General features: G+C 34.1%; 3 protein-coding genes across 3 annotated transcripts; 1 reads left to right on the forward strand and 2 right to left on the reverse strand.

The window, feature by feature from the left end:
• Window positions 1–3,553: 3,553 nt before the first annotated feature.
• Window positions 3,554–4,541, reverse strand: LOC140182434 (uncharacterized). Its single transcript, XM_072228638.1, has 3 exons — window positions 4,170–4,541; window positions 3,757–3,857; window positions 3,554–3,611 (listed from the first exon to the last, which is right to left on the reverse strand). Exons 1-3 carry the CDS (start codon window positions 4,539–4,541, stop codon window positions 3,554–3,556), a joined length of 531 nt encoding a protein of 176 aa, XP_072084739.1.
• A 5,816-nt stretch (window positions 4,542–10,357) lies between these two features.
• Window positions 10,358–14,145, forward strand: LOC112775881 (dihydrolipoyllysine-residue acetyltransferase component 4 of pyruvate dehydrogenase complex, chloroplastic). Its single transcript, XM_025819778.3, has 6 exons — window positions 10,358–11,539; window positions 11,668–11,859; window positions 11,968–12,055; window positions 12,146–12,216; window positions 12,300–12,383; window positions 13,709–14,145. The coding sequence occupies exons 1-6, from the start codon at window positions 10,652–10,654 to the stop codon at window positions 13,811–13,813; spliced, it is 1,428 nt and encodes a 475-aa protein (XP_025675563.1). The 5' UTR covers window positions 10,358–10,651; the 3' UTR covers window positions 13,814–14,145.
• Window positions 14,146–17,256: 3,111 nt separating this feature from the next.
• LOC112780013 (ACD11 homolog protein) lies at window positions 17,257–18,874 on the reverse strand. Its single transcript, XM_025824361.3, has 4 exons — window positions 18,446–18,874; window positions 18,178–18,350; window positions 17,939–18,084; window positions 17,257–17,559 (listed from the first exon to the last, which is right to left on the reverse strand). Exons 1-4 carry the CDS (start codon window positions 18,698–18,700, stop codon window positions 17,453–17,455), a joined length of 681 nt encoding a protein of 226 aa, XP_025680146.1. The 5' UTR covers window positions 18,701–18,874; the 3' UTR covers window positions 17,257–17,452.
• Window positions 18,875–24,606: the final 5,732 nt, after the last annotated feature.

Below are 24,606 nucleotides of genomic sequence, written 5' to 3' on the forward strand. Positions count from 1 at the left end.
TGTTCTTTTAGTTACAGTTGCACGAAAAGGGAACCAAAACATTGTGTTGATTGCTTTGCCATCCTGGAGGGGAAGACCGCTGATACGTGGTACTTTTTTTCTTAGCAATTTGTGTAAGCATGTTGTTAGAAGAGATTGTGCGGGTATAATCTCTTAAAGACATGAGTCAATTCGGACAGCAGTAAATCGCAGTGAAGGTTATTGACAACTTCCAAAAGTATGTTGGATATATTGTATTAGGCATATTGGTAGCAATTTCTTGAGGGCAATCAAGGCCCCGTACTTGCAAAAATTTGTTGTCAACGTAGGGTATTCAAGGATAGTGGAGGAGTGCAACAACAACTACAAGAGGTTACAAGAGTTAGACAAGGCATATATCCGATGGTACGACACAATCAAAGTTACAAGCTGGATATTGGCATTTGACGAGGGATATCGATGGACCACATGAAGACGAACCTTGTCTAGTGCATAAATTCAGTGTTGAAGGGTGCCTGAAATATTCCTGTGTTGGCGCTCGTCCGAGCAACATCTTATCAATTAAATGAGCTATTTACGCGAAAGAGGGCTGAGATTCACGAGTGCAAGCATACTGGATTTACTTACTCTAAATTTGTCACTCAGCAGATAGAAGCAAATATCCAAAGTACAAAAAATATAATTGTGCACCAAGTTGATAGATAACATGAGGTGTTTGAGATGTGCAATATGCCTAATGAAAAAGTGTAGTAGTTGATCTTGTACGGCAGATGTGTGACTGTGGACACTTTGAGGTAGAGCGACTAACATATCGCCACGTTATTGCTTACTGTGCTAACTAGCGCCTCAATTAGCAAGTGTATATCAATAACGTGTACAGGATGTCAAAAATTCATAAAGTCTACAAAGTTGAGTTTATTCCATTATTTATTTATTTCATTAATTACGAATATAAAATAAAATAATATTATAACAGAAAAATAACAATACTATCCAAAAAAAATTCATTGTTTAATATTTATATTATTTATTAATTTTAATAATTACAAATTTAGATAACATACTAATGTTAAATACAAGTAAAAGTAATAATACTAAATATAATACTAAAATAATAATGTTATATCATCATACAAGGCTAACATTAAAAATAATATTAACTAAAAATAAAAAGCTTTAAATACGATAAATAAACAAAAATAATCAACTTATATAATTAAGGTGATCTAAATAATTAATAATATGTTCTCTCATTATTGTATAATCACCTATCATTTTTTATAAATATAAATTTATAATTTTTTTATGTATAAAATTCACTCTAAATACACTATTTGTTTTTTTCTTTCTGATTTTCTTTCTACTCTATTTTTTTCAGGATCAACAACTATCTTCTTCACTCTATTTTTCCTTTCTCTCTCGTTTACTTACTCTATGCATATTATGAATGTTGAAGAAAAGAGAAGAATTAAACTTAATTTAAAGAGCTTCTACGTCTGCGTCACGTGTTCTCAAAAAAGGACACGGTCTCTTGCATGCAAACAACTGTCAACACTTCTTCCACATATTGTAAAAACTGTTGGAAATATCTAGAAAACATGTTCGAAATTTTTGTAAAAGTTGAAGCAATACTTTTTGCGTATTGTTCTGGTGCCGCCACATCAATAAAGCTACTCAGAATCTCTGAAAAAGCTAAAACAACATACTCTACGTGTTGCTCGAGTGCCAACACATGTATAAAGCTGCGACAAATCTCTAATGTATGGCAACAATATGTCCTTAATATGTTTTGTCAGTATTTTTTTGTACATCTACAATACTACAAAATATATTTGATGTCAATATTAAAATTAAACACCAATTCTATTTTCTTATTAAAAAAATAATTTTTGTCAAATTACAATTGTAAAATTGATGGTACAAAATAAAAAAAAGGAAAAAAGAAAGAGAGAATTAAAGAAAGAAAAAAAAGGAAGGAAGAAATCATGAACGTTAGGTTCTCTTAAGTTGGGCTGGACTGCATAGAATTTGCTTTGAGTTTTTGATTAATGTTGTACGTGATGATATAAAAGATATCTTAAATAGTTGGAAAAGCCAACAAGAGGTAAAAAAATTTCTTGTTTTCTACTATATCTCATAATTCAATAACCTAAGGATTAATATAGTATGTAATCGAGATACGTGTTTTAAATTTTTTACACGTATTTTGTTAGCAATACAAACGAAATATATTTATAAATATCTTATTTGTAGTATTAATAAGATAAATTAAAAAAAAAACAAAAAATATAATTCTTTTTGAATATATCTATATTCATAAAATATTAATTTTTTATTTAAAATACAAATTCCAATATATAGTCAATTTTATTTCAATGAATTTTATTTTCTATTCAAATATCAATTGTCATTATCATAATTATTTTTATTATTGTTATACAAAGTTTTAACAAATTTAGGTCTATATCTAGTGATTTGAAACGAAATTTTCTTATAAATACTAGTTTTTGAAAGTGCATCAAAAATTATTTTACTTAGTTAAAATAATAAAAGAAAATCTGAAATATAAAAAAAAAATAACTTTGGAAATAAAATAGCTGAAAAAATGACATTTAATTTAAAGAAGTAATAAATTGTCTTCGACTAGATTAAAATACTTTGAATTCAAATACAAAGTATACAAACTCTTAAAAGAAATGAAAAGAACAACTTTGCTAAAAAGATAAATTTGCAAAAAGAAAAAGATTACAAAAAACTTAAAAAAATAAAAGTAAAAATAAAAGATATGAAAGGAACTCTACAGAAAAGAAACATCTCGCACAAAATGAGTCCAAAGCCATACGAATTTAATTTGGCCTAAGAATCATGTTGAATCGCCTCAGCCTTATTAGAGTCTCAACTTAGAACTTCCGACCCAATAGCTGACACGATTTAAGGCCCGTTTAAAAAGCTTTAAAAGTAACTTTTTTGAGTTTATGACTTATGAAAAATAGTAGTATTAATATCTGGTGCAATTTTCAAAATTAAATTGTAGCTTTCTAAGAAGTTATTTAAGAGTTTATAGATAAGTTAAAACAAATGGCTTCTCTAATAATACTACTACTTTTTATAACATTTTTATAAAATAAGCACTTTTAGAGCTAAAAATCCAAACACAAAATAATTTATTTATAAGTTATTTTTAATATAGTCATTTATTGTTTAAGCTATTTTGTCAAAAAAAGCTTAATTAAGTTATTTTTTTTTTTAACAAGAGAGCTCAACACAATACAGTGGATTGGTAGACAACCAAACTGTAGTCATGAAAATAAAGATATTAAACCAAAGTAATTAAACTACCCCTGTTGTCATCTCCGACATTGCCATCAACAACAAGAAGGTTCCAAACTACTCCACTCTCCATAACTGGTTAAGGATTTTTGAAACACCTCTTCTGGACCACCTTATTTGGAATTAAAAATCCGCCTGTTTCTCTCAAGCCATACATTCCAAATAATCGCAAAGAAGCACATCATCTACCTATTCCGCTCCTCCTTTCTGTTTACGATGCCTGTCCAGCTCTCAAAATGTTCCTTTAGTGAGCCCGAAATAGACCACGCTCTCCCGAAATCAGAAAGCCATCGACATCATACCTGCCAAGTAAACTCACAATCCAGGAACAAGTGGTGAACATGTTCAACATCTCTTTTACATAACACACATATGTTGTCTCCATGACTAAGTATTCCAAATCTATGTAGTCTTTCTTTAGTATTTACTCTTTCTATCAGAACAAACCAAATAAATAACTCCACTCGTGGTGGTGCCAAACCTTTCCATATGGTTCTGGTGAAACTGAAGCTGGTGATATCCTCCGGGAGAGTATCTGACTGCACCACCTGCACAAAAGAGTTAGTTGAAAAAATTCCTTCCTTACCAAACTTCCACACAACTTTGTCTTACTTATCACTTGCTAGTTTAATAGGCCTTAAAGACTCATGCAAACTATCCAATAATTCCAACTCCCATTGATATAAGCCTCCCCTCCACTAGAAGTTTCAGATCCACTCTAATCCATCCCAAAACCCACAATTCCCTATGACAGATCCTTGCTGGTTTGAAACAGAGAAGAGTATCGGAAACCTCAACTTGAGTGAACCGCCTTGTAGCCATACATCTTCTCAGAATAGAGTCCTCCTGCCATCACCCACCTCTATAGACAACCCAGTAATCATCTTATCCCTTACATTACTATCCTTGAGCTGCAACTGACATATGTCCTTCCATGGTCCCCCTCTAGTAGGTAGTGGCTGAGTTGATAACATCATATTAGGATTCAAGTCGTAGCAGGAGCATACAACATTCTTCCATAAAGGACACTCCTCCTTTGAAAAGCACCACCACCTTTTAAAGAGTAGAGCAGAGTTTCTAATCACTGCATCACCTACCCCTAGACCACACTCCTTTTTAGGGGCCTGAACTACTTCCCACTTAACTAGTGCTATACCATTCCTACCTTCCTCATTGCTCCATAAGAATCTTCTCTGTAATGATATCAACTTTTCTGCCACGGCCTTCGGCATCTTGTACAGGCTCAGGTAGTACACTGGCAAGCTATTCAACACAGACTTTATAAGGACTAGCTTACCCGCTTTATTCAGCACCTTAGCCTTCCACAAATTGAGCTTTTCTCAACCTTATCAATTATCGGTTTCCATGTCTTGACCAGCCTCGGGTTTGCTCCTAGAGGAATGCCAAGATATCTGACTGGAAGATTTGCCTCTTTACATCCCAATAAGCTGCACATGTTGTCAGTCCAATACTGTTCACAATTGATTGGGATTAAACTGGATTTATCAAAGTTAATCGTTAACCCCGACATTATCTCAAAGCACCTTAACAATCTGGCATAGTTTCTGATGGTCTCCTACTCTGGTGGGCAGAATAATATAGTGTCATCTACAAACTGGAGATGTGACAACTCTATGTTTTCCTTACCAACCAGCAGCGGCGAAATTCGTCTGTTCCTCACTGCCTCCCCTATCATCCTGTGTAGGATATCCACTACCAGAACAAACAAGAACGGAGACAGTGGATCACCTTGTCTCAAGCCTCTCTCCATCTTGAACGGTTTGGATGGGGAATCATTTATCAGAATTGCCATGGACGCTGTACCGACACACTCCCTAACCCATTCTCTCCATCTCCAACCAAATCCCATCTTCTGCAGCACAACCACAAAGTTCCACTTTACCTGATCATAAGCCTTCTGGAAGTCTAATTTAATAATTGCCGCCTTCTTCTTCCTCGTATTCAACCATTGCACTGTTTCGCACGCAATCAGTGTCTCGTCGTGAATTTTTCGACCTTTCACAAATGCACTTTGAGTCTCTCCTACTAGGCCTGGCATCACTGATCTCATCCTTCTGACCATCACCTTGAAAATTAATTTGTATATGTAGCCTACCATGCTGATCGGCCGGAAGTCTTTGATCTCCTTGGCTCCAGTGTACTTCGATGCAAGGGCCACCCAAGTAATATTGGAGTCAGACGGCAACCTTGATGACCGAAAGAAGTCCAGAACAGCCGTTGAGAACTCTATACCAATCTCATCCCAGCACTTCTTGATGAAGTTCATATTATACCCGTCGCTTCCTGGAGCCTTAGAGGATTCACAGTCCCAAACAGCCTCTCTAATCTCCTTCAATGACGGTATTCTCTCCAACACACTGGATTCTTCTTCGTTAATCCGGTTAACCAGTCCGTCCCTAAAACCTACCACCGGTGATCTCTCCTGGTGATACAAATCTCTGTAGAACTCTCTGATGACAATCTTGATCCTAACTTGATTTCTTACCAACCTTCCATTAATCACCAAAGCATCAATTCTATTATTCCTTCTTCTTGCCGACGCCAAGTTATGAAAGTACCTTGTGTTTTTATCCATGTCCTTCGCATGCCTAGAACGCGATATCTGTTTTCAGTGTACCTCTTTCCTCACATACCACTGCTTGCAATAGCTTACTAGAGCCTTCCTTCTAGCCTCCACTGTACCATCATAGACTCCATTCTCAACCATGTCATCCACCTTCTTGATCTCCTCCTCAAAGCGCTGAATTTTCTTTTCCATGTCACCAAATTTTTCTTTATGCCATTTTCCCAAAGGCACCGTTAGAGCCTCAACTTATCTGTGAACTGCCCCTCTCCAATATTCCTCCATTTCTCTCTGACCATTCTTAGGAATCCTTCATGTGTAAACCATGAGTCTAGAGTCCGGAACGGACGTGGGCCACCTTTATACTTAGTATCTTCAACTATTATTGGGCAGTGATCTGACAAGCCTCTCGGACTACCTTTTAAGCGAATCTCTGGGAACTCCTCAGTCCATTCTACACTCACTAGGACTCTGTCAATACGACTATAGGAACCACCTTTATACCATGTAAATTTACGATCATTCAACGGTAAGTCCACTAACTGCATATCTTGGATCCAACCCTTAAAATCTTCTGCAGACGCTGTTAACCTGTCCTGATTTTTCCTCTCATCAACCTGTATCACCTCATTAAAGTCACCCATGTAGCATATCGGGACTTGACATAAGCCAGTTATATAGCTCAGTTCCTCCCATACAGCAAGTTTTTCCACTCTCGTATGAGAACCATAAACCAAACAGAAAGCACAGTGGAACTCATTTTTCAATAAAACTCCCTCAACACATAACTACCTCTCCCCTTTATAACAGTTACTCATTCTAAACAACATCTCATCCCACATTAACAACAGACCCCAGACGTGCCTTCCGATTCTACAAACTCCCAACCCACCGCATCACTTCCCCAAATACGTACGACATCAAATTTAGTCACAACTTGCAATTTTGTTTCAACCAAGCCTAACATATTCAATCAGTGACGGATCCAGAAAATTTTAGAAGTGAGGGCAAAATAATATAATAAAATACATAAAAAATATATATTAATATATTTAGATATTTAAATTTGGAGTATATTAGCTAATCAAATTTTTAATAAATAAATATAATTAATACATTTAAAAGTATAGTAATTTAATTTAAAAATATTTTTTTTATTTCAATATTTCGGTAATATTGCATGAAAAACATTTATTATTAATACTTGTGCTTAGTCAAGCATCTAATATCCGTCAAATTACATTTATATTGATTATTTTTTATATGATACAAAAAAATTATAACGCAATAGCTAAAAAATCTATAAGAAATATAATTTGAATGAACTAATTTAGAATTTTGACTATTTTTTATTTTGATGTCTAAATTTTTTCTAAAATTATGTGAAAAAGACAAAAAATTTGTGAAAAAAAATAAAATTTAGAGTAAAGTATCATTTTTATCCCCAACGTTTGGGGTAAGTCCTATTTGTGTCCCTAACATTTAAATCGTCCTATTTGTATCTCTAACGTTTATAAAAGTGATTCAATGTTATCCTACTATCAATTATACTAACAAATCAGATTATATTTTTCAATTATTCTCACTTGGATGTATTCATTCTCAATTAGGTCTCACTTGGATGTGTTCGATTTTAATATTATACCCACTATTTGTATTTAGATTCAATTATATCCCTAGAAAAGTGAATTATGTAAATGTTGTAGGAATTAGTTTCAACATTTGATGAGCTATTTTTCGGAGTAGATCATCGAATCTATCCCAAACATTTGTATTCTAACTTCAAGAAGAGATTTTTAAAACTCAAACTAAAGCGCTCATGATGTGTAATTGACGACAGGATAACATTAAATCACTTTTACAAACGTTAGGGATACAAATAGGACGATTTAAATGTTAGGGACACAAATAGGACTTATCCCAAACGTTGGGGACAAAAACGATACTTTACTCAATTTTAAATTAAACAATTACAATTATCTTTATATGTAGGTATAGAAAAAATAATATATTTTTTTATTAAAAAATATCAAATAATTTTTTGATATTTAATTGCAAAGTTGACATTTTATAATATTATAATAATTTTTTTTAACAAAAACAATATTATATGTATGTATAAACAAAATTAAATTAAACAAAACATAAAAAAGTAAATAAATGATACACATTTATAAAAAAGTATTAAACACTAATAATCTCATTTATATTTAAAAAATTAAGCTTAAGTTTAGGTAATTAAATAATCAGATTCTTATTAGTTATTATTAATATTTGTTTTGAATTTATATAATACAATAATTTTTATTATTGTATTAATATCTAATAATATAAATGTTTCTTACATATAATTTTTTTAAAGTGTGAGGCAAATAAATTATTGTAATGGGGACAATTCTCTGCACATATATATACTTATTATTAATTTTTTGAAAGTTCAATAGGGGCAATTGCTCCCACACCCCTACATATAAATCCGTCCCTGTATTCAATTTTTGTTTTTTTTTTTTGAGCTCTTTTATCATACTCAACTTTTCAACCCTTCACATTCCAAGAGCTAAAAATCATTTTAAAACATTGTTACACACCTGTTTGAATTTTTTCAATATGCTTCTTTGTGCATTCTCTTTTTGTTTTGTTAGCCTCCTCTTCTCAGCTATCGCTTCATTCTACTCTTGTAATATCATCATTAAGTCATCTTCTTCATTGTACTGCACTGCTCCGGATTCACTTCCCAAACTGGACCTTAGTATACTAATTATCTAAAATATTTTATGCTGTCGTGTAACTATATATTTTTTAGATTATTATTCATGCAATCGATATAAAATATAGTTATTTTTATAACGTAATATTACATAATTAAATATATGTATAAAATTATTTAAAGATTTGTTTGAGTGAATTTCTAATAAAAGATTTTTTTTTAGTTTTTTTAAATGATCTTTTAGAAAAATAAAATAATTTTATATTTAGATATTTCGTATAAAAAATATTTTATTTATCAATTATGTTTAGGTATAATAATATAAAAATATTATTTATTTATTTATTATATAAAGAGTAAAGTATCGTTTTTGTCTCTAACATTTGATGTAAGTCATATTTATGTCCCCTAATGTTTAAATCGTCCTATTTGTATCCCGAACGTTTGTAAAAGTAATTCAATGTTATCCTGCCATCAATTACATGTCATGAACTTTAGTTTGAGTTTTGAAAATCTCTTCTTGAAGTTATAATACAAATTTCTGAAATAGAATCGATAATTCACTTCAGAAAATAGTTCATCAAAAATTGAAACTAATCCCCTACAACATTTGCATTATTCACTTTTTTAGGAAAATAATTGAACTTAAAACACAAATAATAGGTAAAATATTAAAATCAAACACATCCAGGTAAAACTTAATTGAGAACGAATACATTCAAATGTAGGGGTGCACAGACCCAGCCCGGCCCGAAGGTCCGGCCCGGTCCCGAACACTTTAGGGGCTAATTTGGTGTGATTTCATCGGGTTTAGGGCCGGGTAAGGGTCTCAAAAATAGACCCGATCATTATTTCGGGTCGGGTCCGGGCCATAGCTCGGGTCACCGAAGTCGGCCCGGTGGCCCGGTCATCATACACAATTAATATTTTATGTTATTAGTGATGGATTATGATTATTCTTATGTGAAATTTAAGTATTGTAAACCTTAATATTTTGTTTTATTAGTCATTATAAGACTATAAGTTAATGTTTTATGTTTAGAATGCATAAGACTTTAGACTAATGCATAATATTGTGTTATTTGTATTGATTTAAATATTTGGTATTATTAGACAATATTAGTATTACTTGTGGTTTTGCTTTAGTATTGATTGTGGTTATGCTTTAATTTTAAAGAAGGGTTGGTTCTTGTTATATTTTTCTAAGTGAATTTTACCATGTTAAATAATGGTTGGAGTCTTGGAAATTTGGATATTTTTACATGCTAGCTTACAAGAAGGTATCAACGTAATGTAATGTTAACGGCCCGGTTTTCACCCGGTATAATTGTGACCCGAAAGTGTATTGGTTTTATCGGGTCTAGGGTTGGGTTCGGGTCTAATAAATAGACCCGGTGTATATTTCGGGTCGAGTCTGGGTCACATCAAACCCGGCTTCACCCGGCCCATATGCACCCCTATTCAAATGAGAATAATTGAAAAATACAATCTGATTTGTTAGTATAATTCACGATAGAATAATATTAAATCACTTTTATAAACGTTAACGATATAAATAGGAGGATTTAAACATTATGGACACAAATATAATTTATCTCAAATGTTAAAGACAAAAACGATACTTTACTCTTATATAAAAATATATTTTTTAAAATAAAACATACATTTTAAAAAATATAAATTATAACCTCTAAGTTTTTTTTTTCTATTATTTTTTAAATTCATCAAACATGCAACAAAATAAAAAATATTTTTTAAACAATTTAATAACACCCAAATAAAATCTTATACTTATTAATACATCAAAATTAATTACATAATAAAACAGCAAGATGAAAGAAAATGGGATTTTGGACATAGTGTGTAGCATAGAAGGAGGAGAAGTGAATGAATAATATTATTTGGGCGATGGAAACATAGAGAGGCAGCTGAACAAACCGTGCATCTCTCCCTCGTCCTCTCCGCCCAGATTTTTCTTTCTTTCTTTCTTTCTACTCTGTTCACTCACTTCACACATTCATTCATCACATTCCCAATTCACAAACACACAAATGGCTTCTTCTCCTTCACCATTCACCCTCTCATTCTCCTCTTCAATCTCATCCACATCCCTCCTCCCATGCCGTCGCAGCTTCATTCTCCCAATCCCTCGAGGCCGCGCTACTTCATTCACTGTCCAATCCAAGATCCGAGAAATCTTCATGCCCGCACTCAGCTCCACTATGACTGAGGGCAAAATCGTCTCTTGGATCAAATCCGAGGGCGAGACTCTCTCCAAGGGTGAGAGCGTCGTCGTCGTCGAATCCGACAAAGCTGACATGGACGTCGAGACATTCTACGATGGAATACTCGCCGCCATCGTCGTCCCCGACGGCGAAACAGCCCCCGTTGGAGCTCCCATCGCCTTACTCGCCGAGACGGAGGAAGAAGTCGCCGAAGCCAAAGCCAAAGCTGCCAAGTCATCACAATCCCAATCCTCTGCGCCTCCTCCTCAGCCTGCAAATCCAGCTCCGGCAATTTCTCAGCCTTCTCCTCCTCCTCCTCCTCCGCCATCGGCGGCAGCTTCTGACGGACCGAAGAAGACCGTCGCCACGCCTCAGGCGAAGAAGCTCGCAAAGCAGCACAAGGTAGACCTTGCGTCTCTCGCCGGGACCGGTCCGTTTGGTCGGATCACTCCGGCCGACGTGGAGACCGCTGCTGGGATTGCGCCATCAAAGAGCAGTCCTGCTCCGGCGGCTCCTGCTCCGGCGAGCTCAGCTCCTCCAAAAGCAGCTGCTGCTGGTGCAGTGGCGCCGCCTCCAATTCCAGGCTCTAGCGTTGTTACATTCACGACAATGCAATCTGCAGTTGCAAAGAACATGGTGGAGAGCCTCTCCGTGCCTACATTCCGTGTTGGTTATCCTGTGATCACTGATGCACTTGATGCTTTATATGAGAAGGTATGCATGAATTTTCCTTCATGACATGTTGATGCCGTTATTTGGCTTGTTTCGATAAATCGTGATACCAGTAGGTATGAATATTCATAGTGATATGATTGGGTGTTTTTTTATATTCCATTGTTCAGGTGAAGCCGAAGGGGGTGACAATGACAGCAATTTTGGCCAAGGCTGCTGCAATGGCACTTGTCCAACATCCAGTGGTCAATGCCAGCTGCAAAGATGGCAAGAACTTTGCCTATAACAGCAACATCAACATTGCAGTTGCTGTGGCAATCAACGGCGGTTTGATTACCCCTGTACTTCAGGATGCTGACAAGGTCTCTTGATTTTCGAATGCTGTAATTACATTGTGGCTTGTGGTCGTTAATGGAGCATTTTTGTGTTTTCTTTGTTTTCAAGTAAATTGGTTTCTTGTGTTGTTGCAGTTGGACTTGTATCTGCTGTCCCAAAAGTGGAAAGAGCTAGTTAATAAAGCTCGTGGAAAGCAATTGCAACCCAATGAGTATAATTCAGGTCTATTTATTGTTTTTAATTGTTATTCTGTTAGTTGGCTATTAGTTCAAATTAGAACTCTGATCTTCTAACGGAATCTTGTGTCTGCAGGAACTTTCACACTCTCCAATCTGGGCATGTTTGGAGTTGACAGGTTTGATGCCATACTTCCTCCAGGGCAGGTGAGAGACTGACTCATAATTTTTGAGATTCTCTGGCAGCTTGAATTCCATTTCATATGAACTTGGCCATTTCTTGTTTTCAGGGGGCTATCATGGCAGTTGGAGCATCAAAGCCTACTGTCGAGGCTGATGCAACTGGATTCTTCAAGGTGAAAAATAAGATGCTGGTGAGTATATGTGTATATATTTTCTTTCAAGTAGTTATGCTTATGCACTTATTAGAACACCATATGAAGCCAATCAAGCCATTGCAACGAAAAGATAAAATAAAAATAGAAAGAACAACTATTCCTTCCTTGGTGATCTGCATGTCAGAGTAACATAGTCTTCATGTGACGACAGACCTTAGGTTGCATTTCTATCTAGTGTTGTACTGCCTATTTTTCTGAAGTTTTAATTCTAGATCTAAGTTTTGGAATACATTTTATCCTATTACAATTCTTGTTTACCTAAGGAGTTTATACGATGGATGAGCATTACATCTGCTCTGTGTTGTGCTTCTTGAATATATTTTTCTGACAATTGAATGGAATCTTGTTATTCAAAAGGTAATTCAATAGGTTCATCTCAAATCTTTTAACTTATTTTTCTGAAAATTTGCTACCATGACTGAGAATAACATCTTCAAGTGTGTTGTCCTTTTTCAATTTTTTTAAATTTTGTTTTCTGATTGCTACTAGTCTGCTACTGCTCTTACAATGTAAACCAGATTTTTCTGCCTTTCAAAGGCACTTTCCTATCCTCATTCCTCACCCATGCATTTTTCTCTCTTAAAATTCTCTGTATTTGATTCAGTCTTCCCCTTTGTATAGAGGTTGCAGAGCTACACAAAATCCCATTTTCAGAATCTGAAATTTTTTTTCTCGTCGTGAAACATTAGTGTAAAATCAAATATTGAATCTTCTTCAAGGAAATTTAGTTGAAGTCTTGTTTGTTGGACCCTACTCCTACCTGGGACAGGAGAGTTGCCTTGGATCACCTTTTTAATAATTTAATTCTCCGGTTGATATAAATGTATATGTTCTCCCAATTACCAACTATCATCTAAAAGTCAGACATTTGTGTTTCATAGGAAATGGACAAACATAATTTACTGTGTTGATTTGTAGGTTCACATATGAATATCATTGTGGTCGTTGTTTGTACTGTTTTCTGTCTAAAATTTGCAATTGCAAGTGTTTCTAAACATTCAATGATTGTGTTTCTAAAAAGGATCTTTGGATCTTTTATCCTCTGCATTGCACAGTTGCACTGCCATATTGAACTTATAAATCTGACTTGGGTTGCATCACTTAGCAGTCTTAGCTGATAAAAGAACAATCTGGCAAGCCTTCATATGGCAAGCATCATATGCCTTGTACTTAATAAGCACTAGAACAAATAGTAATACACGACTCAAATATGACTTGTATTTAAGTCTTTTATAACGAGTAGCATTTTTTTTATTTAAATCTCAGGATCAAACTAATTGTATCTGAACTTTCTTTTTCAGGTGAATGTAACAGCTGATCACCGAATAATTTATGGCGCTGATTTGGCCGCCTTCCTTCAGACATTCTCCAAAATCATTGAAAACCCAGACAGTCTAACATTGTAGTGATTCTGTTCTTTGAGATCATGTTATAGTCGCTGGGGGATCGTGAATTGATAGTTTGGGCAGCTTGTTTGGCTTAGTGCCCATCATTTTGAGCTTATCTTTCACTTTCATTTTTTTTTTTTTTAGTTTTTAGGAGCAATCGTGAATTCTATTGAGCAAAACATTGACTACGAGAAACAGCTTTTACCCTTTCTTTCTTTTCTTTTCTTTTTTTTTTTTTTCAGTGAAGGATTCTGTAAACAGCAAGTCAGCAATGTTTTCTGTGCCGCATGAGCAAATAAGACCTTAAAGCTTGTACTTTTGCAATAAAATCTAGCCTAATTTCTAGTTCTTGATTTGTCTATTGCTTATATTGTCTATTGATTGTTAATTTTTTTGGGCATCATTGTCTATTGATTCTGATTTGGTAGTATGGGATTCTGAAATTTGGTTAATTGTCCTTTAGTTTTGCTGGAACTTCTTTTATTAATAATATCGTAGGACATGGGTTGAGAACTAATATAGAAATGCTTTTTTAATAAATAGCTTATTCTGTTTTTATTTTTCTTTTCTTTTTGGGTATTGCCTATTTTGTTATTCAGTAAACCAAAAATGCTATTTGTAGAATATAAACTCTCCAGTCTCCACAACTCTTGTATGTATGGAGTATTTGAGTATAATCCTTTGTCAACTTCAGTTATTTGTATTTTCATGGATCTTCCTTGTTCAAACTATAGATTAGTATAATGGAAAACAAAACCTATATATACTTGGCCTTAAATTTCACATTCACTAATATACATATTTTGCATTCCTTTAGTACTGAAGAAACTAATTAGCTTTCAATAATAATGCACTGAATAATGTATATACATAAATTGGCAAACATAGATATTACTAACTAGCAAGAGGAGTACCTAAATTTATGTATTCAGCGAAAATATTTGAAATGGATATTATCTTTTAGAATATTATTTTTATATTATATTAATTTACCTAATTATATAAAAAACACATTTACAAGAATCGTCTAATATAAAGATAATACCGTATATAGTAGTATAGTAGCTTGATCTTAACTATAACAAACATAGATAAGAATTTCTCTCCAAACACTAATTGAGAAGGTGGTGGAGAGGGACTGATTTAGTATATCTACAATGAGGATATAGCGAATGATACGTGGATAAATATTGTTGTGATACGAGGTATAATTATACATGTCAGTATGTTACGTGTAATTGGTCAACACATCATCATATTATTATACGTGGTCAAATCATAAAGTAACATGTGTCACTAACAGTCTACGTTATCAAGTTATGTCATCTTACCGTTAATGAAAAATGGGTCAGGGACTAATATGATACACTGTTATCAACTTTTATCAATTTTAGGGACGTAATTGATGCAATTAGAATTTTAATGACGATTTTAATGCAAGATACCAATCTCAAAAATCATTTTAGAATTTAACTCCACATTTGTGCTTAACTTTAGAGAAAGTTTAAGAGTTAATCTTTTGGATCCACATCTTTTTTTATACTATTAAAATTTTATAATAAAATTACTATTTTAATATTTAAAGTGTAAGCCAAGTATCGAAAAAAATAATAAATTTTTTTTATCGTGTAACATTATTCTTTACAGTTAGAATACATGTAAAACAGTTAATTCCTCCTTTATATAACAATAAATTTATATATTTATTTGTTTTTACAAATTTAATTAAAATATATTCTAAAAGTTACTAATTAAAAAATATTAAAATTACAAATAAAATATTAACTATTATTAAAAAATCAATCATTCTAAATTTTATATATTAAATTTTAATAATTAAATTAAACATCAACATAACAAAAAATTAATCACTTAATTTATGTATATGTTAATTAAATTAATTCTTTCATTTGTGAACCTTTAATATAATAGTATTTGGATATCAGTCTCTTGAATTTTGTTGAAGCTTTTAATTTTATTCCAAGCCTGAAATCATTTGATCTTGCATATAAATTTTATCAGAACTTTTATAATGCCAGGTGCATATAATATATAAGTAGAAATTAATGTGATTTTTTAATATCTATGAAAAATATACTATTTGTTTCTATTTTTAATAGTCATGACATATGAAAACATAAAAAAAAATTGTATTCGTTAAAACTTAAGTGACAATTTTATATTCGAAAGAATAAATGTCATCTTAAATATAAAAATCTTTTCACTAATATTACATTTTAATAAGACTTTCACTTAAATAAATTTATCTTGTGATAATTAATCTAGTACTGTTACAAAGACCCGTTGAACTATTAATATTTTTAATAAGCATTACAGGATACCCTTATTTAAAGCAAAGATCATGATTTGGAAGTTTAAGAAATTTAATACTTATAAAAAATTCGAGTGCGTACATTGATGATATACTATTGTTAGCTCTTTTTTTTTTAAGGAAGGTAAATTCGAATTGAAATAAACTTTTTTTTAGTCATTTTCATTTAAAGTTAGCATTTAATTATTTACTTGTTCAACAACATTTATTATTGGAGTCAAAATAACACGATTATAAAAATATCTCAAATTTGTGAAAATTTTCGAATAATCACTATATATATCACCAAAATTTATATTAAAAATTTGAGTGATATAAGAATTACACTGTTTATTTTCTAATGAGCAACTCTTTCATCTCTCAAATCAAGAATCCATTATATAAAGAATTAATGATTTGAAATTAAATGTGCCGTAAGAGAATCATTTAAAATAAAAGTTAGGGACAATCCTTGAATTTACTTCTTAAATAGCCAATATTCACACAACTAATTACTAATAACTTGTTATTTCTTACTAGGATTCAAATAATTATATTAAAACTACCAATGTCGTTTATTATAAAATCTTCAAAAATATTTTATTTTGGCATATTGTCACACACAATTTGATAAAGATAGTATTCTCTATCCCTTTAAAATCTTCCTTTCTAATTTTGACCATGCTTTATCCTTATCATGGTACCTATATATTACACACATTATTAATTTGCAAACTCACTTGATGTTTCTAATTTATTGTAGCATAACAATCAAATTTTGGCACGGAAAATAAGCATTTTTACTTCAAGAACTAATTTTTCTATTTTTGCCATATATTTATATTAATTATGCATGTTTACTTAATACATGATACAAGATTATTAAGTCAATGAGTTATAACTCAAATGACATAGTCTCCTCATATTCATCTAAGAGTTCGCAGATTTAAGTCTCCTTATCTTTAGTAAAAAAAAAAAGAATGATACAAGATTATTAATCACATCATTGTGATCACATTTCTAAGCTCAATATATATATGATAAATATATCATTATCCAATTTTTATATGTTTTCCGCGAACCTCTTTTAAGTAGAATCTCTTTCAAATGAATAAACTCAATCACGCACCCGCATGTATCCGCGGACCTCTTTTAAGCAGAACCTCTTTCAAATGAATAATGTATGTACACAATAGATACAACACAAATTTTAGTAAAACTATTGTGTATCTCCCTAAAGCTACATGTCAAGCGCTTAGAAACTAAATAGTTACATGTATGTTTATACATTACATCAGAAAAAATTGTGTCACAACAATACTACTATGTGTTGAAGCCACATGAACTCACCAGTTCAACGGAATCTTTCTTGAAAGGTACAGTTTATCAATGTATTCTATAACTGGAGTTGCAGCATTGATGTACCTTTTCATCTTCGTCTCAGCAGACTTCTCTGGAGTACCATTCATGCACAACAACTCAGTTCTCTTTAAAAGATAGAATGCCACAAGAAAATAATATCTAATCTAAAAGGTTTGTTTGGGTGAGTTTTTAAGAGAAAATCTTTTTTCGAGTTATCTTTTTTTAAAAGATCTTATGAAAAAATTAAAGTAATTTTATGTTCGGATATCTCATGCAAAATGACTTTTTTATCTATCAATTATGTTTGAGTATAACAATATAGAAGTACTTTTTGTTTATTTATTATGTAAAAAACATCTTTTTTTAATGGTACCCAAACAAACACTCAAATAGTAATTATTGCTTCACACAGCCACACAGGCATTGATCATTTTGATGTGGCCAAAAACAAAAATGATGCAACAAGCTACCTGTTTCATTGAGCCTCAAGAAAAGCTGGTCTCTTGTTGGAAGTGTATACATCCCAGCATGCACAGCTGTTCTTACTGCCCATGTGTGATACGGTGCACAAATCTGAGCGTACGCACTTGAAGCTATTTCTTTCAGACAGCTATCGCTGAAAACGCCAAATGACAAATCAATTGTTAAATTGGATAATTCAATTCAGCATCACAAATGATATACACAAGAAAGATCAAAGATGCCATACTCAGTTGCCAGAAGTTGTTCGAATATAGCTCTGACGAGATCAACACCCTGGCGAACTCTGCGCAAATTACGCGAATAACTTCCCGGGGATTTAACCGTTTTGCTAGCGACATCAACTTCAATTACATCCTTCAGAGTGCCACACGCCGGTGATGCTTCCATAAGTCCTTCTAGCTGACCGTACGAATCATAATATTCATAGCATTGTTACAAAGCAATCAAATATACAACAAAATTTTTGAATTATTCCGAAAGGGAAGGAAATGAACCTTGGCGACGTATTCCAATTCGGCGAATTTGAAAGCAAAGCCGAGACAATTGAAGAGAACAGAGACGAAAGAGCAGGCTTCGTAGAAGGCGTCCAAGGGAAGGTCACCACGGTTGAGGAGTTTGGCGAGGTGTTCAAAGGCCTCGGCAATGGCGGAGAGAGGACTTGAAGTCGTCGCCGCCACCACCGCAGGATCGGGTAGTTTAACGATGCTGGTGCTGCTATTGTCCATGATGACCTCAACGCCATTCATCATTATCGCTACTCAGTCCAAACGCCTTCTTTTCCAAAAGGTTCAAACAAGAGAATCGTTGAAATGTCAAGAAAAGAAAGGAGTTGCGGGATGGAATAGGAACTTTCCGCTACGAACGCGCCTTGCCTTTCCTTCATTCAAAAACTCAATTTCCTTTTCTTTTCCGTTTGACGCCACATCACACGAGACGTCAACCGCTGGTAACTTCTCGCGACTTTTCGTTTTTTTTTTTTTTCTCTTTTTGGGCTCCTATTGAACGGATCTCAAAGCCCACCTTCTTTCTAAGAGTGATCTTGACCAAAAAAAAATAAATCTTAAGAGTGATTAATACCAAAATTAATCATGATAATAATAATCTCATCATACAACCGTGACATAAATTTTTATCCTTTTCTAAATAATACCCCATTAATATTTTGGGCTTCAAGTATCACCTCTCAGAATTTGTTGTTATATTTTTGTTTTTTTTTTTTCTAATAAAGTATATTGCAGTTCATTTGTAGGGCTGCACACGGATCGGATCAGATCGGATATAGCCTAAAATTCTATCCGATCCGCCATAGTTGTCAGAACCGAACTGGTGATCGAACCGGTCAGGTCACTGGTTTACTGGTTCAACCGGTGGGTCACTGGTTGAACCGATAGAACCGGTCGTACGTAAATAAAAAATATAAAATAGTAAAAAATTGAATAAAGTGACAATTATGTCCATCCTTAAAATTTTTTACTTCAAATTAATTAGCCCTTGAAAAAAAATAAAATATCAATTTGGTTCTTCAAGATAGTAAACGATGAACACATTACGTCCCTCCATTAATTTTTCATGTGAAATTTAGTGGTGATGCTTAGATGTCCCTACTAATTAGTCTTAAGTCGAAATCTTCGAAGACCTACTAACTCAATACTCTAAAAAATTTAAAATAAATATCTTTACTAACATTTTAATATGTAAATGTAAATATTAAAATATTTGATACTTATTTTAATAATTCTATAAATTCTAAAGAATTAAAAAAAATTGAGTATAAAACTAAAATTAAATTAAATAAATATAAAATAATTCAGTTGTGTATATATATAATATATAAAATAATTAGCACATAAATTTCTAAATGAACACACCAGCTTGGTGGCATTCCTTATCCTTGTTTAACAAGGGGACAAGGGTTTGAAACCCATTGCATACATTTTTGAATATTGGACCGGCCGGTTCACGGATTGTATCGAACCGGCCGGTTTTGGCCGGTTTGCTCCGGTTTGTGACGAACCGTCCGATTTTAAACGGTTTGCTTCCTTCTTCGGTCCAAAGCTAAGACCGAACCGGCTGGACCACCGGTTCACCGGTTTTCCGTCTGGTCGAACCGGCCGGTCCGGTCCGGTTCTTACAACTATGCGATCCGCACTGCACTCATCGGATCGGATCGGATACGATATCCGCATTTTTTTTAGGCCGGATCCGATTCGATCCGATCCGCATACTTGCGGATCGGATATCGGGTATATCCGCATAATTAAAAAAAAACTATTTTAAGATTCTATTTGACTATTTTTACAAAAAAAATCCAAAAAATTCATTTTTTTATCTGTTTAAGCCTATTTACTCCTAAAATATTATCAATAATAGTTCTTTTGAATAACAAAAATAAAATAATAACACAAGATTTAAGTTTAATTATTCTAAGTTGAAGTACAACATAAAAAATTAAAAACAAAATATCATAAAATTCATAAATAACACACTAAAATTCATATCACATTAGGGTTTATTTTCTTAAACTATGCTATTTATATGTGATGTGCGGATATGCAGATTTGCGGATAGGATCCGCGGATATCACTGCCAAATCTGCAATCCGATCCGACCATAGTGCGGATCCGATCCGATAGCTATACGGATCGGATAATATCCGCAAAATTCGGATCGGATGCGGATAATTACCGCGGATATGCGGATATTATCCGATCCATGTGCAGCCCTATTCATTTGCATCGTTCTCCGATTTACACTCCCTAGTTTTCTTCCAAATAAACAGATCAATATGGGCGTAAGCCCCTCTAAATTACCAAAAACAAAAACAATATTGGGTTTGATTTGCATCATTTTCAAGTTTACACAATCATTTTCTTCCAACAGACCAACAAAAGGGACCAATCAGTTATCTTTCCAAACTTAATTTTTATCCTTTTTGTTACAGATAAGTCTGTCAAACACCGTATACCAAAATTTAAAAAAAGTCTGTCAAACACGGACTAAAATCGTTCTTGATATTTTAATTTCACCAATTACATCTGAGATTGGAAAAATTGCACCATATTAGTCCCTGATCCGTTTTCTATTAACGACGCGCTGACGTAGCTTGATGACATGGACATTTGGTGACACGTGTCACCTCATGGTTTGGCCACGTGTAATGGTATGATGATGTGTCGGTCAGCGACACATGGCATACTGACGTAGATGGTTATACCACGTGTCACAATGCTATTTGTCCACGTGTCATCTACTATGTCATCGTTACATGTGCACCAAATTGGTCCCTTACTTTGCATCAGATGACTCATTTTAGTCCTTGAAATTGAATGTCGTGCACCAAATTAGTCCCTTTATCAGTTTTTTCTCATTTTCTTTATAAATTTAAAATTCTCATTATATATTGAATATACTAATTTTAATTTTCTCTTTTCACAAGTTATTTAAATACAAGTATTTTTATAAAATATTTTTACAATTTTAGTTTTAATTATACAATTTTTTCTACAATATTTTATTAAAAGAACTATGCCAGATATTGATATTGATTTAGTAAATAGTGTAAGTGATACAATTAGTATTGGGCTAGTCCAATTAGAGAATTATACTATAAATAGGAATATGATGTAATAATGGAGGGAGGCATGGTGTAATTGGAAACTCTACTTTCTCTCTTTGGCCCTAATTCTAGGGATTTCTCTTCTATTCTCTCTGATTATCTCTAATTCTCTCTAGTGCTTGATACAAATTCGTATCAAATGGTGCTTTCATTGAACACCATGCCAAATTCCTCGGAGGATGCAATTTGGGAGCAGATTCAAACTAACTTAGATCGCTTGAATTCAAATTATGAAAATGGATCCAAGATACTTGCACATATTCAGGCAACTTGCACCAAAATTTGTGCAACCTTGCGAAATCATCAACGATTCCAACAGTCTCCAATATGCCAGATTCAAGCCAAATCAACCTCAGCTTTTCCACCACTCAACAATGATTCAACAGCTCTTGAAGCAAACAATTCTACACTTACGGCTCTGCAATTTCAGAATTTAGCATCAGATTATGAGAAGGCAGCATTGGAGAATGCAGCAACCAATTTTCCAGAATTCACCATGACTCCAGTTCACACAAAAGTGGAAGAAGAAGCAGAAGAATCAGATTTCTGTTTCCTAGTCCAACCACAGCAACAACAAGCAAAATCAACAGAAAATCCAGATCAAGCAATAATTCAGCAGTCCTCATTGTCAATTTGTAATTACAAAGCAATAACACAATTTCAGCAACAGCAGCGAAATTCTTTCCTAAATTCAAATATCATCGATGCAGAAAAGGAAGCAGAAGCAAGCGATTTGGCCAATGAAGAACAATCAGATTTCAAATTTGATTTCCAACCAGAACAACAACAGGAATCAACAGCAATTTCAGATCAAGCAAGATTTCCAAATTCAATTCCAATACCTCTAATTCTAGAGCACACAGAGGCAGAGGGGGTGAATCGACCACAGCCAAAGCCACTTTACGCATTTCCAGATGCAGCGGTTGGCCTGGCACCAACCACCAGCACCGGCGAGGCTGCAGTTCTACTCCGAGGCAGCGGCGCCGAGGACGGTGCCATCGCAAAAGGAGAGCGGACACTCGCGAAAGCAGGGATTGACGGAGCAGCGACGATGGATGACGATGACGTTACCAATCTGAACAACCGTTGCGGCACCTCTACAACGGAGACGCGAGGAGCGCAGGCTGCGCCGAATTTGTCGACGGTCTCTCACGACGCGGCGTCGGCGACTGGTTCCAGAGAGTCGGGACGGAGTGGCAGAGATCGCAAAGTTCCGGGGTTCCGTCGAGTCTCTCCAATCGGGGCTAATCCACCAACACTCCTGGTGGCTGTCTTCCCTTGGGATCGCGGGGGAGGAAGCAATTGCGATGGCGGGCAGTGGCGAAGGGACATGGAAGGCAGTGCCGGTTCCTCCATGCAAACAGAGAACAGCGGACAGCAAAGAAACGGGAGCTGGAAGGCAGTGCCGGCTTCTCCACGCGAGCTCGCGACGGTCGGTGGCGGCGGGTGGGACGCGGGGGCGGCGGCGGGTGCACCTCCGAGACAAAGAAACAACAACGCGCTTCTCTTCTTCCATGAGAATGAGGAAGAGATGCTGAAGCCTATCAATGAGTTGGGCTTCTATTGTGGGCCAGGCCAAATTTTAATTTCTGAAGCCCAAAATCAGCATGTGATGGATGGTATAATGACTTCAAGCCCAATTCTAAGGATTTCAATTTTTTTGGTCTATTTTCAGATTTCTACAGCAGTTCTATTTTGTTGGTTGTGGACTGAACAAAATTTTTTTCAATGGGATCCTGGTGGTTAAATTTTTTTTTTTTTTTGTTAGCAGTAGCATAGACAATTTTATTTCAGGATTAGAAATATTTTTGTATTACTTGTAATTAGTTTTTATAATTTTTACTAGGATTTATAATTTTTTTTCCGCAACCTTGAGGATAAGGTTATTTTGAAGGGTAGGGTAATGATACAATTAGTATTGGGCTAGTCCAATTAGAGAATTATACTATAAATAGGAATATGATGTAATAATGGAGGGAGGCATGGTGTAATTGGAAACTCTACTTTCTCTCTTTGGCCCTAATTCTAGGGATTTCTCTTCTATTCTCTCTGATTATCTCTAATTCTCTCTAGTGCTTGATACAAATTCGTATCAGTAAGTTAAGAGTATAATAATAGGGTCGCTCTACGGTACAGATGCAAGTTGGTACAGATATACAGATATTCTTTTTGGTTCACTATTAGATCGACAGATAGAAATTGGTGTCAGGGCTTGTCTGGGTGATGGTGGCTGTGGCTGAGTCAAGCCTATGCATTGCTAGTGTTAGTTGGTGGATTTCTGGATTGGGTTGTGGCAGCATTGGATTGGATGTTCTAAATAATGAATTGGACCTCAAATGTTTGGATTTTGTTAATAGAAAAAAAAAAGAGAAAGCAGCCCATGTTTAGCAATCAGCAGTAATAATGGAGCCTCAAATGGAAATTTATGCTGCCTTCATGTCAATTTATTTTTTTAATACTTTCTAATTCTTTTTATATTTATCTGATTTAGAACCATTTATTTTTATTTCGAGAAATCGAAATTATTTAAAAAGTTCATTTTAAAATAGCAAAATTTATATCACATTTAATTTAAATTGTAAAAAATTTTAAAGATTGAAACACAAGAATAGAAAAATTAATATAAAGTTTATATATAACTCTGCAATGATCTATATTTTTAGATCTATTACATTAAGATATTAAGTTCGTAGACATAATCCTAATATTTGTATGAGATTAATGAGATAGCATAGAAACTTAATTGTGTTAATTTTTTTAAAATAGTTTTATTAGTCTTTTATTAAATAAATGACCATTTATATCAATAAAAATGAAAATACTAACATATGTATTCACACTAGATCGAAACTAAATTTGTATCCACGTAAGGTGTTTTTCGTGTGATAAAAGTAGGGGTGGCAAAACGGATCGAGCTCGTCGGGCCGATCCGCTAAACCCGCTAAAAAGGGCGGGTCGGGCTAGGATTTGGAGCCCGCCAAATTAAAAAAATCCGCCAAACCCGCACCGCCAAAGTGGCGGATTTTTGCGGGACGGGAC

The sequence above is a fragment of the Arachis hypogaea genome, chromosome 19 (genome assembly GCF_003086295.3).
Source record: "Arachis hypogaea cultivar Tifrunner chromosome 19, arahy.Tifrunner.gnm2.J5K5, whole genome shotgun sequence".
NCBI lineage: Eukaryota > Viridiplantae > Streptophyta > Magnoliopsida > Fabales > Fabaceae > Arachis > Arachis hypogaea.